General features: G+C 41.6%; 1 protein-coding gene across 1 annotated transcript; it reads right to left on the bottom strand.

The window, feature by feature from the left end:
* cd44b (CD44 molecule (IN blood group) b) lies at nt 1-12,789 on the bottom strand. Its single transcript, XM_079162654.1, has 8 exons — nt 12,392-12,789; nt 4,135-4,300; nt 3,762-3,904; nt 3,547-3,612; nt 1,877-2,314; nt 743-820; nt 495-573; nt 1-288 (listed from the first exon to the last, which is right to left on the bottom strand). Exons 1-8 carry the CDS (start codon nt 12,456-12,458, stop codon nt 75-77), a joined length of 1,251 nt encoding a protein of 416 aa, XP_079018780.1. The 5' UTR covers nt 12,459-12,789; the 3' UTR covers nt 1-74.
* Nucleotides 12,790-18,854: the final 6,065 nt, after the last annotated feature.

Below are 18,854 nucleotides of genomic sequence, written 5' to 3'. Positions count from 1 at the left end.
TCTTCCAACAATCTCCTCACTCTAACCCTGCCTATCCCCACTTACTCTTTTCTGCCTGCCTCTACACTCTTCTCTCACGCCAGCTGTTCTTTATCTGGCGACTCCTCTAGTGTGATGACGGTGAACTCCTCTGTGTTGCCGTTCTCCTGGATCTTCTCCTTGTTCATGAGGGTCACCATTTCCTGCTCTCTCTCCTGGGCGTGGGAGCTGGATGCTGATGCTGCAGCCCCGTTCCCCTCGCCACCGTCTTTCGATGTGATCATCAGGGTCTGCTGTTTGCCGCACCAGCTGCAAGAGTACATGGAGACGCACTTATTTATTATATATTATTGATTTTTCTTTTTTTTCCGCCATCCCCCAGTCTGCAGCAAATAATCTGATAATTTGAAAAGTGACTATTGACTACTGTGCACAGGAAGGCAAACAGGGGGGCAATGTGTCTGTCAGCTCTATTAGTGCAAGGTCACAAAAAAGAATAGCAATCAAAATCATACCTCTTTCTCTTGGAAACAATTGCGCACACAAAAAGAATAGCAGCAACGGCCACGATCACTCCAAGGATAACCAGCCAGTCTGGAAGGAGAAATAACAAGCCGTGAGTCAACAATATTAAAGCTGCGTCAGTAAGAAATAAAGATCAGATTCAAATATGAGTGCACTTTTCCCAACATGATGTTATTTGACTGCATCACTATGGACTTCAGGGTGATAGAAATGTATGTAAAGTAAAGTCACTGCTCACTCGATGAACTGCTCTCCGGGTGATCAGACTCAACAGGACCCAGGCCCCGTCTTTTGTCATTAGGTCGTTGTTGTGGAGCTGCATGTCAATAAAACAAAAGGTAAACGTTAAAATCATCTCACATATAGCTCATTGACTGACACATTTAACTCAGAAGAACCTAAACACACAAAACTAGACGGAATATTGAAATGTATTTGTGGCTGTATGACAGAGAATGTCTTTTACTTTATATATTCATATTCATCCCTTTGTGAGGCTGCAGGTTTTGTGGCACCATGCAAGTTACATATTAAGTTGTTTTTCCTTTAAATGATCCGGATAAAACTGATATTTCTATTCCTGATATTTGTCTGAAAATCCAACTAATTTGATTCATAATATGTATTTATATATAAATGAATGCCATTATTAAATACTTTTAAGCATTTGATGCGTTTGTTAAATACGCTGTGCCCGTTTGTAATTCATCCCAGGGACATATAGAAGCAGAATCACTGAGGCCTGTTTGTCATGAATCCACTCCACAGCTCAACCTAACACAAGGGGGCGTCATGTGTTCCTAAAGTTACTCCAGTCCAACCAAAACCTGTTACATCTGATGCCAGGAAGTGCTGTTCTTTAGAAATGTTTCCGTGCATTATGAATAGAATTAAACTCAAGAATCTGCATTTTCTATGACAACAATTTTGAATTTACAGAGGTCGGAAACAGTATAATGCAAACCAAGTATTACTAGAGAGTTAAATCAGCACTAATTCTCTCAGATAGAGTCTCCACTAAAACTGAACATCATGGCTATTAAACAAGAACACATCCCATTTTCAGGTGTTGTATTCTGAGATAGCAACGTCATCATAAAGAACAATAGCCTTAAAAAAGTGTCCTAAGAAATGTCATGGTATAATATGCCAAGAAAAAATGCCATAAGTGTCGTAGCATCGTATACCATAAAAAAGTCAGAAAGAAATGACATGAAAGATCATCAGAAAATGTCATTGTACTGTATAGTTTGTCATAAAAAATGCCATGAAATATATATTTGTTATTCACCCAATACTTTGTTGAACCCAACTCAACTTGTGCTTAGATTTGTAGCAGTTATGTGTTGGTTTTGCTTGTGTTTTTTCTTACGCTCTGTTATGGCATCCTCTCCATCAGGCTCTATTTTCCCTTTATATTGGTCATGGTCAGTAGGAGGATGTTTTTTCTCTGGTTCTCCAACAGGGGCCATTGGAGAGGCTTCCTCCTCCTCAGAGAGGGTTGTACCCATCCCAGATCCAGCGGGCTGCTCAGACTCTCCTGGGGTGAGAGTGGACCCCACACTGGTGTTCTCACTCCCTCCGAAGGGGTTTTCTTTCACTGCAGGGCCCTCCGTGCCAGCATCTGGTTCGTCTAGACTCAGTTCATCGAGAGTAGTGGTGGCTGACGGGGTAACTTGGATCGCATCTTCCCCAGCGGCTACCGTCGGGTCACCACCCTCACTACCAGAAGCATCCTCAGGTCGGGTTTGTGGAGTGGTCTCTTTCTGGCCCTCTGCTGGTGTTGGGCCCCAAGGTGGTGAGAATTCAGCTGATTGGAGAATAAACAGGGTCATGTAAAGTTTTAATCATACATGTCAGAACAACATTAACCATTTCTTAGCAATATGTCTATCTGAATATTACTTTACAGTGTCGTAAAGCCTGATGACGTTCTCTTGTAGGATTTAAACTTGTTTAATGTTATAATGCCACAGTCATTTTATAATAACAATGTATTACAATGCAAACCACATGCATTCGAAAGTGCGTGCTGAGTTGAGTTTATCACTGTCTTATACTCAGATAACCCCTATACAGTGTCATAGCATATGGATTATAGGTGAAAGCAAATAATTGTACAAATTCTCGTCAGACCATACAATCAGAGAGAGCCATTAAAGAAATTGCATGCTGCAGGTGCTATTTAAATCTACAGCACACACTTAGTATCATCTTGCTTGCTGCACTTTACACCATGATAAAACATTTTTAAACATAAAAAATTATAGTTTTGAATTTGTCATGCTTCTTAAAAGTCATGTAAACTGACAGGGCTCGGTTGGAGTCTTCCAAGGCCATTGTTACATTGTTGACAGTGTTTATTTCAGTGCACTGTATTACCATGAATATTGTCACATCCATGTAAACTATGTATTTAACATATCGGGACACATTTTTTTAATTATGCATTCAAAAATCACTATCTGTAATTCCGATATTTCTCTGTAGGACAATACACAACTTCAAAAACCTGCAATGAGGCCATAAAATGCTACCACAGCTAATGTCTTATGTATGGTTGATAATAAGTAACCTCACCCAGCTGTCTTTTTGTTTAGCCAGAGCCGATTTAGGTTGACTGTAAATCCCACCTCAAGTAACATTGCTTGAAGTTGAAAGGATGATGGTGTCGACTAAAGAAACGAGATAACTTGGTAACTAGACTGAGATGTTGTTTAAGAGGTTTTTTTTTGGTTTTCTTTGCTTGAAGTTGTTCAACTACGGAGGGTTTGTGCTTTCTGCAATAGAAGTTTGAATTTCTAAATTTGTTTCTTGTCAGTTCCGCAGATGCCAAATATGATATAATTTTCATGTTTTTAGACGTTGACATCCTGTACATTATTTCAGTTGGTCTAATGATAAACAAGTTACACTGCCTTCAATCTGTTATTTTTGCTTTCACTTTACCGTATATCAGTGCTTAAACTTTTGATAAATGGTGACAAATGGGCACTATAAGTATTACAGTAAGTTGAGTGTGAATGGGTATATTGTACTAACCTGGTGCATCTGAGGGTGAGCTTTCCTTTCCTGAAAATGCTTTCGTACAGTTCTTCTCAGGCCCAGCTGGTACATGGGGAACAGGAAGTAGATGTTAGCAAACATATCGAAGGCAAATAACAGCAAGTCTACGCGATGCAGACTGTAAATTTGAGTATCAGTTCAATTGTGGACTGCACTGATAAAGTGTAACTATTTCCTGTGGACATAGTCACCTTCATCATCATAGCACAAGGCATCTAAGAGTTCTTCAGGGTTTTCACGTGAATGAATAATGAAGCCTGTCATGTTCTTTGCACAGTTTTCATGGTGCGAGTGTCTGAGTATGGCAATGCTCATATTGTTGATCCAGCCGTTTCTGAATGGACACAACAATATTATTAGAAAACATTATTTCACACAATTTGTAACAGATTTTGAGACATATGTTGATACAGAATACCAGGTCTAAACACATTACATCATAATAACAACCAAGGTAAAGATAAATGTTACATCATCAATATTCTGTATTCCTTCAGTAAATAAAAAAGTCTTCGTCACAGCAATCAATAAAGGCAATTTTTAAACAAAGGCTTGTGGTTTCACCTGCACGTTTCCATGTTTTTATCATAGGCCTCCAGGACTTGTTCTGCACTCGCCAAGTCGCTCTCCAGCTGCTCACACACCTTTTGAGCCGTGTCAAAGTTCAGGGAGTGACGGCTCGCTCCCTCAGCCAGAAATACTCCGGCATAACTGCAGCTGCGGGAATTCACTGTAAGGAAAGAGCAGGAAAAAATATAGGTTCAGTGTCACAGTCTATCATGTTCTTTTTTATTGTAACACTTGAAATGTTATGTTCAAATAATTTCTAGCCAGTAACAGGGAACCACAGACTGAGATTTTGATTTTAGAGGACTATGGCCTCGAAGGGATTACAATACTTCGAGATGAGATGAGATATTGTTCCTTTTAAAAAACGTAAAAAACTAACATGTCATTTCATTTTGTTTGTTTTCAAATTTCGATAGCTAAAAACATATTTCAAATAACCAGATAGTGCGATAGAATAAACATATGTTTTATTAAACTACAGTGAAGATCCAGATGCAGTGGGTTACATATTGGGAATTAGTTTTTTGTTTTTGATTGACGCATGATTTCCTGACAGAGAAAACACAAGAAATTTACTCAATTCAACTACCATGTTGTCCATTCAGAAGAGTTATTGCGTCCTGACACTGTGATGGTGCGCATGAATGCAACATCTTGAACCCTAAGCCTTTAGGCCTCTTCTCGAAAATTGTAACCCATACAAAAGAGACTACAATTCTGTAACTACAAGGTCTATTTTAAAAATGTTGATGCTTGAATAACACCAGGGATTGTGAGATTTGATGAGATGAGTAAATATTGTGTATATGTTACTGGTTAATAGTAACTGAAGACTGAACACAGCAAACAGGGGAAAGTCCCAGGTTCGTCTGAAGAAAAAGCACTGTAATTTATTAAATGAGGCCCTGGCTAGCCTAAAAACATTCCCAATTCATAGCACAAAGGGTGCAGGTGACTCACAAAAAGATTTGGTGTAAATAAAGTGAAGCAAACCCCAGTTATAGGTGTTTATCTAAAGAAAACCATGCCAAATTCTAATTTTCGAACCATTTGCAGCTGTTCCATTGTACTTTTATATACTATTTAACTATATATTTCACTATATTTCACTTTCTTTATCACTCATATTGTACAATCTATTATAACAGAGCTGTTTTGACCCATTTTGACCTCTCATATCTCTCCTGGATGCATTTTCCTCGTCTCTGTCTGTGTTGTCTGGAGCCCTTGCTCAGGCTGTGCTGGGCGGATCTTGTCATGTGACATCTCGTTAGATCCGGGTGCTTATTTGGAACACACTCGTGTGTTCCATGAAGTGATTGACAGAATTTTCAACCAATAAAGATCCAGAAACGTGCCGCGGTCAGCCCCCAAGCCCCAAGCCCCCTGTATGATTCGCTGCCGGCATTTTGACCTCCATCTTGGCTCAGATGAACGGAGAAACGCCATTTTAAGTTCCAGACCTGGTCAGTTAGCAGTCGAACACATTTCTCATACGGAATAATTTGGGATTTCACCGTTTTCGCCCTGAAAACCGACTCACGGTATGATACAGTTCTAATATTTGGCAGTGTGGGAGTTGTGCTTTCTGTGGCTTGTTGGCTGTAACTCCTGAACGCTTTGACGGAGAGTAATTTGGACGCTACCAGTGAAATCTGTGTGAAGTGCTACTCTTGTTAGCTGTCTGATATGCTAAGGGAGAAGCAATGGCCCTGGTTTTCGAAGCATTCTCTTGGAAAGAAATGGAATTTCTTTTTTTAATTTCTTTATGAACTTTGATTTCTACGACGCTCTCTTCGACTAAATATCTCGCTCTGAACCCCAAATAGGGCTCGCTCGGGTCCAAGAGGGAATGTATGGTAGGTAAAATCTTGATCTATGGCCTACATGTCTTTTGCATCATTATTGAAGTGTCGAGTCATGAGACGACTGACTTGTTCAGATGAGTTCTCTGGGAGAGAAGCACAGAAGAGTGTTAAGACAGGCAGCATATTCATCTACAGTGTTTAGCCACCAGGTCCTGCTAAGTCATTTTTGTTCAAAACAAAGTGTGCAAAGCGGAGTACACATAGCGCTTAAAGACAAGGAAGGTTAGACAAAGGTACACACACAAACATACACTATGCTAGATGTCTTGTAAATAAATAATCAATCATGCGATAACAAGACAAAACTTCACTACGCTCTCCACCACACTAACTGACTTCTTTCTCAAAAGGTTGAGCCCAAACAAAATGCCATTAAACGTTGCCCTGAAAGTGGGGCAATGTTTATCTCTCGTGTGATGCTGAGCCTATTTGCTTAAGTTTGCTTGACTAAAGGAGAAACCTCAGGGAAATGACTTTCCCTCAGTGAAATGAAAACCAAAAACGCAAACTAGGCCGCATGGGTATGTGTATGTAGATCACTTTCAAATATCCATATGTCCATTACAAAGAAATATACATTTCAGAGTTTCACAACACCTGGGGATTTTTCTGAGCAGGTGATCATTTGCATTGAAAATGAAAGAGAGAGACACCACCTGGGAAGAGTCTCGCGAGATGGGACACACACACACCTACACACTGACACTGAATACCCAAAAAATGTACCCGTGACTTTGCCTTGCGATGTTTATATGGCTCCCCCTCCCAGAAAAGAACTGTTTAGTGCATGAGAATTGCTGTTGAATTCTACTGAAAGCTATTTTAAAAAGCATTATTTACAATAGCATAAGGTGTCAGGAAACTAGTATTGAGGCTCATCAGATAGCGATTAAAGAACTGAAAAGCCGCAAGATTGTCAATACTCTCAAAATGTAAAAAAATTCAGTGGGTATCGTATCCTGTGTTGTTCAAACACGAGACTAATTTGCATAAGCAAAAGCAAAAGTAGGATCCTTTACCACAAACACCAGATGTCATGTGAAGATTTATTGGAATCCATACAGTTCATGCAGAGAAGAACCCAATATCTGCACATATCTATCTATCTGTTTGGTGCTTGTTTAAATGTGCTACCATGGTGACGAATGCACAGGATGTGAAAGATGTCCAACGCTAAAACACCCAGCAACAACACCAGACTTGCACAAGAAAATACCACGCATATATAGATATAGCAATGTTTCTCATGAGATTCATGCAGTGAAGCCTGGCAAACAGGACAATCTGCATCCACACCTGCTTCAAAATACTTTGAAGCAGGAAATAAAGCAACTACAATGCCAACTAATTACAGTAAACAACTTCCACTGTCTGAATTTCTTAAAGATTCACAAGTCACTTGCGCAAATACACAGCCAGCAGGTAAATATTTTTTTGCAAGAATGTGTAACAAATGAGTTATTACTCCACAAGATTTATACCACAAAATATAGAGCCATATGTTTTCAAATCTGGATTTTGTCGCTCACAGTTTCAGCGGAAAACAGAAAATAAGGATCCCAAATTAGAAGAATAAATCATGCTGGGGCACTGAATCAAAATATAGTAATGTTTCTTCTCTTTTCACAGTTCTTAAAAACTTGTAAAACCTACTCCCTCACAATATCAGAACTTCTAGACCAATTAAAATGCCTGTACAACATAATGTAATTGTACTGCTATACATACTACATTTGTGAAGCTTTATTGAGACTGCTTCAGAGAGAAAGCAAATCAACTCAGGGGATTGCCCGTTGTTGTTGTTGCTGTATTAGATTGCTTGAATTTGAACAGAAAGTGCTCACATTGTTATCACATGCTCCACGATGACAAATTATAGCTGAACAGCTATGGCCTCAGCAAAGAGGGAGGGGCACTGTTCAACCACCAACTGTAGATTTTCCAGGCTGCATTCTCAATTTGACTCGTGCCTTGTAAATGCAAGAACTTTAAAGTAAAGCTTTTACAAAATGATGATATTATATTGTGTGCGTGTTTAAAGCTGACTTCTAAAAGACAAGATGTGAAAAGTTTACCCCCCCCCTCCACTTTTCCACTGGCTGTTATGAGTAAACAGAGCACTGGCAGCAGCAGGAAGTTAAGCTCTTTGCTGTTTGTGGCTCTTTCAGTTGCTTCTCTCTTTCCCTCACTTCATTCTCCTACACACACACACACACGCACGCACTCACGCACGCACGCACGCACGCACGCACACACACACACACCTACACACACAACAAGTACCTCAACACATGCTGCCACATGGCACAGTGTCCCTGCAAGAAAAGGGACGAAAAACAAGACAACAGTCCTGGCCTTGCAAACCTGCCCAGGGGGATCAAAGGGAGCACAGCTTACCATCAGCGAGCTGAAAAGGCGTGCTGACATGAATCTCAGGCACAAACATTAGTATGCAGAGGGAACAGTCATGGGTGTCTTTATGAGAAGCCAGCTATGCCAAAGCACTGACTCTTCCAAAGGCTCCATTGTCACCTAATAGATTTGAAACCAAGGATACTGCAAAGTCTGAGTGTACAGAACCTGAGAGAAAGAGAGCTTTAATACAACGTCTTTCCAAAACCTCCAGCTGCTCGAGAAGTAATAGACAAGCCTGACTCTCCACTCTCCCTTCACTTTCTCTCTGTTTGTCTTTTCCATGCCAGCAATAAAGTACAAATTACCCCCTGCATGCAGATGCTCAAACACAAAAGGCAGAACACAGATGCGTGCACACACACACACTCACTTGAACGTTGGCTGATCATTTCCTTTGTAGAGCCCTGACACAGCATGTAGCGCAGCATGTATGCTCAGTTTCTTGAGGTCAAGATTAATACATAGCAAACAGCAGCTATCCCCTTATCTGCATTTGTTCTTGTCTTTCTCAGATACACCTTACTGAAAATGTTCTCACCGAAGTTTCTCATAACGCCGTACACGAATCCCATGCTAGAACAAACAGCGTACTGTAAAGCCTACGTCCCACTACTACTGTAACATCCTTTTAGCCATAGTTCATCGGCTAGTTCAGAGAGGGACCATCACCCCCCACAATGCTCCAGTGTCCTGCATTATCACACTTGAATGAAGTTGCTGTGTCAGCAGGTATGTTTTTCCCTCCACTGGTCACAACAAATGTCCAACGGGTCAACGGGACAGGTGAAACATGAGACATGGTGCAAATATGTTTGTTGACGTGCAGACACGCGGACACACACAAACACACACACACACACACACACACACACACACACACACACACACACACACACACACACACACACACACACACACACACGTCCCAATAAATGACCAACATTACCTGAAGATGACAAGAAGGACTCTCGCTATATGATTTTCTTACAAAGGTGCCATATCCGTTCTCACCTTCTGTCACCCTCCACCTCCATCTATTATATACACTTCTGAAAGCAGCTTCCTATGAAATAGAGAAGGCAGGTTCACTTATTTTCTTTTGCTTCTTAGTAGCATATATAGGTCTCCCCTAAATTATAAAGAAGGTTTCAATGAATCCAAATAGATGATCTGTGATAGGAAGTTCGACCTCCAACACTGAAAATAAAGAAGCATTTATAGGAAGCGACGCATTTCAAAACATTCCTGACATTGCAGAAGTATTTCATTGTCTGCTTTTGTTCACATTATTATGTGTCAACATGCTTTTTGTACTTACAATCAAAGTATAGATCCAGTATAATCTGCTACTCTGCCTGATGATACAGTGAGCTTCCCTGCTCTTTTTGAGCAGTTTTCCCATGGACACAAAGACTTTAGTGTGGGCTATATGAGAGGGGGGGGGGGGGGGGGGGCAGGCAGGGGAAGTATGGATATGAGCATGAAACTCACTAAAAGGTTTTAAAAAAGTAATTAGAAGGTTTAACAGCACTCAAAGAGATGGAAGAAACCTGGAATATGAGGACCCCCGCAACATTTAAGACCAGTTCAATCAGTGTCAAAGGCACTGGATAAAGACATGAAAATGAAAAGAGGAGAGGAGTTATATAAGATATTGGTGCAGGGCCATTCTGCTTCAGGGTGGTTTATTTGCAGAGGAGGGTACCTTGGTAGAGAAGGAAAACACGTGCCTGAGAGTCTCAGGTGGCAGGAGATGGTGCTCAGACCTGTACAGGCACAAGCCCTCTTTGTCAGGGCCCAGTCCCAGTCCACAGGCCCCCTGACCACCCCTCACCTTGAAACATGACACGGGTGCATGCAGGAAGGGTTGTTACGCCAAGGAGGCAAATACGGCCGCATTTGCAGGAAGTCCAGCGGTCAGGTTGGCCTTAATGCATGCATCTGAGATTGTGTGTGTGTGTGTTTGTGTGAGAGAGAGGAAGAGAGGGAGACTAATCGAGTGCATAGAGGAAGCACGACTTAGAACTACTGTAAACTCAAAAGATACGAGAGACCTAAGCTCACTCATCAGATAAAGTTACTGAGAGTTTTGGTCGTGTTGAAAGCTTTACTTATGTTGTCATTCTGATCATCAGATCATCACTGTTGAATCTCTTGGTGTTTGAGCCAAGAAATTGATAATTATCATGTTCATCGCAGCAGTGCAAATATATATATATATACATCCCATATACACATATATTTGTGTAATGGGATATCATATCTCAAAACACTTAATATGAGACACTATCACCTAACAAGTAACATTTCAGTGAGATGTATGGACTAGTTTTTAGGCAATGCATATGGAATATCTTGTTAAGTGAAGTATTACTGGTCAGCACTTCATAGTATTAGTGAAATTTAGCTCCAAATGACTTTTAGGTAATTTAAAGAACTGTTTTTATCTTGAAAGGCTTAAATATTGCATCTTATTTCAAGAAATCTTGCAAAGAAAATGTGTACTTGTTCCATTGGCAAATGTCTTTGTTTATTACAAGAAAAAATAACTTGTATTTATTGTTTGTTTTGGCCTTTTTTTCCCAGTGAGATAATAGTCTCTTGATAAACTGTCTTATTGGAGTCAGTAATACATTTGAACCATCCTAAATTGTGTTGTTATTACACTCCTTGCAGAGGTCATGCAGTTATGTACGAAATTCAAGGGATGAAATTAATTGAATCAACTATTGGGAAAAACAGTCTAGAGGCAAATACATTTTTTTCCACACAATTTTGGTTGAATCACACATGCTCATAGATGCTATTGGTGAGCATATAGGCAGTATTGGAAATAACTCTCCACAAATCTCATCTTGGTTATCTGCCCAGCCATAAGTAGGCCTACATGAAGCCTGCTCTTAATGATGTGGTTCAAGCAAAAGCTACAGGTTTAAGGTTCAAAGACAACGTCTGCACCAGGATGGGATCTAGCTGCCGCAGGACCCCTCTAGCCAGACACCAATTACTCTCAACGCTCAAACATAGAGATACATACACAAGTACACACACAAAAGCTCACAACTCCTCTGGAAAGAGGGGGGCTGGAAGTGGCCCCATCCCCTTTCCTCTTCCCACATACAGTACACATACAAGCTGTTTGGGCAGTCTCTTATTTGCCTTTAAATACTGGTCAAATTTATAGCTTGATGCTGATTGTTCTTTGGCGCAGTGCCACAGGGAGTCTTTGTGAACAACTCCACCACCACATCCTCAGGGAACAAGCCAGACGAACCCAGACCTGTTAGATTCACTACCAATTTCGCCTCCAGAGATATATTGCTCCGAGCAACAAATCCAATCAAAACCTTACACAGAGAGCACATGAGTAAGAGACAAAGAGAAACGAGGGAGACTTAGAGGGGAAAAGCTCGAGCGATTGCTGAACATCCTTTGTGTCAGAGAATAAAGCATTAAGCGTGGCAGCACAGACTCCAGCTGTATCAGCACATCAGAGAAGGGGAAAAAAGCAGCCCTCCTTTTTTGCTTCTACTTGAAAAAGACTGCTTGTGAAAGGTACACTGATCATCCAAAACCCTGATAAATAAGCTTCACTTCCCAGCCTGTGAATGTGTGTGAGACAGAGAGTGAGCAAGAGCGCCTGTCTCCTTTGTGTCTGTCAGGAGTCTCAGACTGCCAGACGTAAGCCTGTCTGCGCTGGTGTAGCACACGCTCTCTTGCCGGCATCCACTCAACCGTTCTATAAGCAGCAGCAGCAGCAGCAGCAGAGCACAGCCTCTTTCTTTCACTGTCTTCTCTTTACAAAAAGCACAAATACAATCTGGTCCTAAAAGTCTGAAGACAAAGGACTGTTGCCAGCCAGCCAGCCAGGCAAAATGTAGACAAAATAAGGTCAAAAGAAAATATATATAAATAAATATATCCCTAAACAAAGAGCCATCCCCCGGGCAAAGGCACAGTCCCCTCACCTTGAAGTTGTTCCGACCAGGAGGAGGCCAATAATCCAAAGGTGACCCCCAAGACAAGCGTCCACATCCTGGGCAAAGCGGCTGTCGATGGCTGGGTGAGTAGCTGGTAGTAAAGGTGTGTAACAGTTCTCCTGTGGTCCTGTCTTCCCTCTGCCAGGAGTGAAGGGTGGTGGTGGTGGTGGTTGTGGTGTGTGTTTTTGTGTGTGTGAAAGAGAGAGAGAGAGAGAGAGAGAGAGAGAGAGAGAGAGAGAGTGAATGAGTGAGTGAGAGAGAGAGAGAGAGAGCAGTCAAAAAAAAGAGAGAGAGAAGAAACCTGTCACTGTGGAGGGAGTTGCTGTGAGTGTCTAGTCGCTGCTGGAGCTGACTCAGACTTTGCCCTAACTTTTCTATTCTTTGCCCGAAAGACACTCTGACTAGTGGCACACACGCAGAAGGGCAAGAGTGGTTCATGTGAGCACACACCCTTTCTGCCTCTTCCACACTTGCCCCACCTCCCCTCCCGCCCTGCCTCAGCCTCGCTTGCTCATTCTCTCCCCTCTTCCTGTCTCTACATTTATTAATGGTTAAGAAGAAGGTGATCTCTCCCTCTCTCTGGCTGCTGATCCTCCTCTCCCTCCTTCCCTCCCCCCCTTCCTCCCTCCCAATGTCTCGCTCTCTCCCCCTCTTCCTCTTTTCATGTCCCTGACAGCAACAGTTTCTGAGAGCCCATCTGGTCTTTTGTTCAGTTCTCTCCATTTTCAATTCATCCGATTTTCTTGTCTCTGCTCCCTTGCGCTCTCTGTCTTTATTTTTTTTTTGCTGTATGTGTCAGTGTGATCCTGCGCCACCAATTGAAAGAGGTCACATCCATTTCACAGAGACACACACCTCATCCTCCAAGTTTTTATAGAACCAAAAAATGTTTTGAAAACTCTGAAATGTTGCACACATTTCTCTGTCTAACATCTGTTTTTACCTCCATTGATCTCACTGCACTGCTTGGCTAACATACATAAATTCATCAGGGAAAACATTTTTAAGAAGCAAAAGCACGCACCAGTTATCAGCTACTTCTTTTTAAACCACTGTACAAACATGATGGTTGTGAGAATCTGTTCCAGTTACACTTTTAGCTGAGGAGCCCCCATGCTTGATGTTATCTGCAATATCTCAACTTCCTTCCTTTCCCACTTCCATCGTGAGAAACTTCCCTTCACTTTAAAACTCTGTATTAACAATTCATTTCAGGTGAGGGCTGGAGTCGTCTAAGGTTCTCCCCAACGACAACATATCTTGCAATATCTCAAATAAACAACTGCGATAAGAATGTGTGTGCTCGTCTGTAATTTCCTGACTTCCTTAACATCCATCCATAAATCATTTATTTTGGCTCAGCATGGCCAGTAATGTGGTCGTCATGGGGACAGCCCTTATATAAACAGTGACCTGGCCTTTAAGGTGAACACAGTTATTATTACACAGCAACTTATGGCACTTAAATCACAGAATTTCCAGCTCATTTAGCCTATATGAGGATAGGACAAATAGTGCTGTTTGGGGTAATGGGTAAAACAACTAAAAATCCTATGAACAAAGATGGCAGATACTTTAAAATAGGCCTACTTATGTATGAACCTTTTTCAAACTTCAGTTGTGAAACAAAAAGTTTAAATAAACAAGACTAAGAGTCTACAGCATGCTACCTACGTAAGGCTGTACTTAGGCACAATAATGCTTTGAGCTAAAGCTAACGTGTTGAACTTAAGCAGGTGTGTGTTTACCACATGTTCACCATCTGCGTTTAATGATGCACATTTTTTGGAAGTCGCCATCTTGGCTTTCTGAAACCAGAAATGACACACGAGGGTGATGCTATGTGCAACCACAAAACCCAAAAAAGTGAAAACAGACTGTGAAAGAGTTCAAGTTGTAAGACGAAAAACAAGGACAACTGCCAGACCGGATAACACCCTTGTTAAGACCTTTCAATCACAAGGTAGCCACGCCCTAAAGCATACCCCGCTTAATTGTCATCATCATTTACTAAATGAACATCATGCTGTACTGAAAAAGACTTGAAACTAGCGATTGAGACTCATAAGGATCAAATGGAATTAAATGCGGAACAATTCTGAAGACGAGACATTAGCACTACCAATAGATAAGGAGTAGCCCCTCAACGTCCTTTAGCCTTTACTCACCTACGGTTTGGGAACAAACCACTGATGAGAGCAAAAGGTCAAGTTGTTTCACAAGTGGCAATGGAAGAGAGAGATGCTCTTTGGACTACAATTTATTTGGAGATTTTTTACAGGAATGAATCACTGATTACACACTGACTGTTGGCTATGATTTCAAACACAGATTCAGACATTCAGACATCTTTTCTGATGACTGACTTCACACCCACCCATGATTCCACCAAAGAGTCAAAGTCAAAATGAGAACAGAGCATCAGAAAGATTCACACTTCCTACGCCACAGCTACAAGTCACTTCCTGTTTCAGCTGTTGCCATAGTGAAACTTGTTTACAGTTCATCTGAAGCAATAAAAGCAAAGAAACAAACATGTTTACATCATATAAGAAACCCTATGTAAGGTTGTATTTGCTTTATTTATTTATTTTTAATGTAAACTACATTGAATTTTCTGTGTGTGTGCTACATAAATAAAGTGTGCCTTGCCTGGACTGAATGTGTAACATTTGCTGTGATTGATAAATCTCTTTTCAGAAAGCTGAACATACACACTGTCCCGTGTAAGGTAGACTGAATAGAAAAGAAAAAGTATTACGGTCAACACTTGAGCACGTAGGAATGCATAAAACTCTCAATCAATGTCAGTCTATAGAGGTAAAATAAACTTGAACTCATCATGTTCAAGGCTTTGTGTGAACATGAAGGTGACTGAGTGACTAATCACATGTCTCATTTAAGTGGGAAGTGGCTTTGAAAGAAGTAAAAATGCCAAAATGAATAAAAACAACCAGTAGACCAAGGTTCCAGGGTTATTATGTGGTTATCTTTGCTGTATGACTTCACAGCAGCACAAAAAAGAAAAACACAGGAGGTGAACAGCTGTATACTGGGCATGACTGAAGCCTAAATTAATGATCTGACTGCTGAGTCAGCCAATAGACATCCAGAAAAGAAAAAATAAAGGTCCACGATAGTTATTCAGTGAGGACACACACGCTCTCACCAGACGCCCCTGTGGTTGGGAATCCTTGTGGTAAAGGCCAACTCATGGCACCTCCTCAGCATTCCTGTTAGGGAACGTGTATTTTTCCCTCCAACCAGCGCAGTCACTTGCGACAAGAAGAGAAGGCAAGATGTCCATATACGTACAGAGCAGCGAGATGAAATTAATCATTCGCTGTCTAAACAGCCAGTGAATATGAGCGTTTGCACAGATGTGGGGTATTGATGAGAACTACGTGGTGCGCAGTTAAATTTCAATCTTAATCTGATCCATCTAGGGAAGAACATGTGATCTCTTGGTATTCATTAGACAGATGTTTCTGACAACTTCCTGTAACTACTGAAAGGCATTCAGAAGTCTATTGCCCCCTAATCTAGGGGTCTCTGGGGAGGTGAGGGAGGTCGTCAGGAGTGTGTCCCGGTTGTGGGTCTTTGGCCGATAGATGAGCTCTGCCACACCCTGCTGTGTCTCAGGCTGAATGAGCTATCCAGACATCACAGAAGCATGACTGGACTGCTTCAAAAGGCCGGGCTTTGTGCAACAACAACAAAGCAAGGGCCTTGCTTGTGTTTGGGTGCTGGGACAGCCGCGCCGGCGTGTTTGGACAGTGAGTGTCACAGAGTACTGCATGGCCATCTGGAATGTCCTGTGTCATCGCCCATCTGGGTCGGACTCTCAGTCAGCACGAGGACGATACACCACAGTAGTCTTACAGGTGAAATGTTTGTGGATACCAATCAGTTTCTGGTTAATTTGCATGTGCTTTCTTTCATACCACGGAAACAGGATGCCTTAAGTCGGAAAAAGAGGCATTACTAAGAAATGACATACAGGTCTAAATGTAGTAGAACTTCGACAGTAGGAGGAAGTGGAAGTACGAGGTGGTAATTTCACAGCAGGCGTTGCGAGCGAAGTTTGTATCCCAGTTAAAAGACGACTGAATAGAGAAGTGCTGGTAGTACGGGAAAACGGGGAGACCAGAGGAAATCCTGTCAACAATGGTTGAACAAACTTGAGCGTGAGATAATGGGGATGAGAGCAAGCCTCTCACCAACCCTGGTGATCATTCACAAAGCCTGTTCACACAGGGAAATATGTGTCTCTCTCTCTGTGTGTGTGTGTGTGTGTGTGTGAGAGAGAGAGAGACTAAAAAAGAGACAGGGAGGGACTCCCTAGAGGCAAATTAGACTAAAATAGTTCATTATGAGATACAACCGTCAACTTCCTTTTATAAGTGAGGAAATTATTCATCACTACCTGATAGAGAAAGTCCTTCAACATTTGTTTGATTTCATTGAAAGCTGTAGGACTGTTAATACATAAATGGTTCCAAGCTTTGATACTGCCCATGAGGACTGGAAGGGGATGGGTGGAGGCTTAGGGAAAGGGTGGTGTGCCGACTGGGTGACTGTCTGCACCCCACAACACCAGCCTGTGTTGTTTTTGTGTGTGCTTCCGACCCCTAATTGAATGTGTAGTCGTAACCCTTCAAACATGGAACCAACACCTTCGTCAGACGACGTATCTGAAGGACATCCAAATACCAGCACAACAGAAGTGCGCACTCGCCCGCTTTGGTCTCCATAGCAACTGCCTCCATCTCTCTGCACCATGCCGCGTGTCCATGAACCTGACCTACACGCCAGCGCGAGCCCCGGCACTATCTTTCAAGACCCCCGCGCACAGTTAATCAAAACCTCGGCGGGAACAAATCTGATTCCTTCAGTTCGGTGGCTCTCTTATCCAGCTGTTACACATAACAAGATTGGCCGGCAGCAGTCAAGAGGTGTAAATATCAGACAGTGACAGGTAAGCCAAGGAAATGTCAGAATCTGTTTTGCTGCATTTGCTGCGCTGATAATGGAAGAGTATTGTTCAACTGCTTCGCTAGACAGTCCCGGCAGTTGTCAAGCCGATAGCAAAATAGGATATAGCAGTGAGCTCTAATAAAGGAACATTATTTCACCATAAAAACAGTATTGACCAAGGGAATTTCATCAACAGCAACAGCAAGAATAGTCTACTTCATCCCAAATATTAGGCCTGAAGGATATTACATACCAAAGACACAAGGAGGCTTTGTTCCGACCCAATCCTCTCATTGCACTAGGCGGTATGGTAGCACAAGACCATGAGACAACTGATCTACAGAAAAATCACACGTGGTTATCAGCTAGCTTCCAGCAATGCATCACTGTTTTCCTGTTAGCTTGTTGCTGGGGTAACAGCCGGCCCCGCTCATGCACGGGTGTTATAAAAATTATAAAAACGTTCCACAGTGTATTAAGCACACATTTGTGTTCACTTCCTGCAGCTTACACATTGGTTTTGCCTCCTTAAGCAGCTGTTTCCATTTCTGCATTTGACCTGATCCCAGGTTGATCTGTGAAGTTACTTTATCTCTTCCCAGCAGCTGGTGAAGTTGTGCACACAGATAAATACTCACACACTATACAGTGGTTGGATTATGAGCACGGCTCACCAAGTAATAACACATTTATATTCAATAAGGAGGCGATAACTGGAAGAAAAGGGGGTTAGTCTGGCTGAGCGGAGATGATGTCAGATGACTGAGTGTGTTCTGTGATAAAACTAAAAGATTTGCAAAGATTCAAAGAGCACTTGTTAGAAAAAAAATGGTTATGATTGAGAAAAGGCAAGTTTTACAGTGACATTTCATGTTTATCAAATCACAAACAATAAGAAAGAAAACAAAACTGCATATGCACAAGATTGACTCTTCTTCACATTGTTGTATGGTGATGATGACTCAAGCTTAAATGTTGAAAAGCATTATTTTTGTCCTCTCCTTACTTTTTATTTTAGTGTACCTTCCACACCCCCATCCCTCTGTACCCCGCCTGTACTTGGCCCTACGTCTATCTGATTCCACATAACCACTTTTCAATGACTGCAGAGCGAGGACATTTTTGTTCTGGGGTTATGTGTGTAAAGAATTGTCGGGAAAATGATTTATTGGAGTTACTATCAGACGGCAATTTTCACTACAGTCCTGGCCGTCATTAAATATGAATGCAGTTCCTGTCCCCCTTTTCTTTCATTGCTACCAGAATAATCCACAGCTTCACTTAGCTCATTAATATTCTGAATTAAAATGTTATAAATCTTATAAATCAGCAGTTCATAAAAAAAAATACATTCATTCAGAAGATTTTTAAGAGCAAGGTCTTTGCCTTGTCAAACTGCTTAACTGCACCCGTATTCTCATTGTAACGAGAGTATGGGTGCTCTTGAAGCTTTGTCGTGTGAAATTCTAATTTA

This window comes from Pholis gunnellus (assembly GCF_910591455.1).
Source record: "Pholis gunnellus genome assembly, chromosome: 7".
Lineage (NCBI taxonomy): Eukaryota > Metazoa > Chordata > Actinopteri > Perciformes > Pholidae > Pholis > Pholis gunnellus.
The sequence above is the reverse complement of the archived record's forward strand: the minus strand, read 5'-3'. Positions and strand labels throughout refer to the sequence as shown.

Coding starts and splice junctions, on each gene's coding strand:
- cd44b (XM_079162654.1), bottom strand. CDS start 12,458: ATGTGGACGCTTGTCTTGGGGGTCACCTTTGGATTATTGGCCTCCTCC. Junction 4,301..12,391: donor CTGGTCGGAACAACTTCAAG/GTGAGGGGACTG, acceptor CTTTCCTTACAG/TGAATTCCCGCAGCTGCAGT. Junction 3,905..4,134: donor AAAAACATGGAAACGTGCAG/GTGAAACCACAA, acceptor GTGTCCATTCAG/AAACGGCTGGATCAACAATA.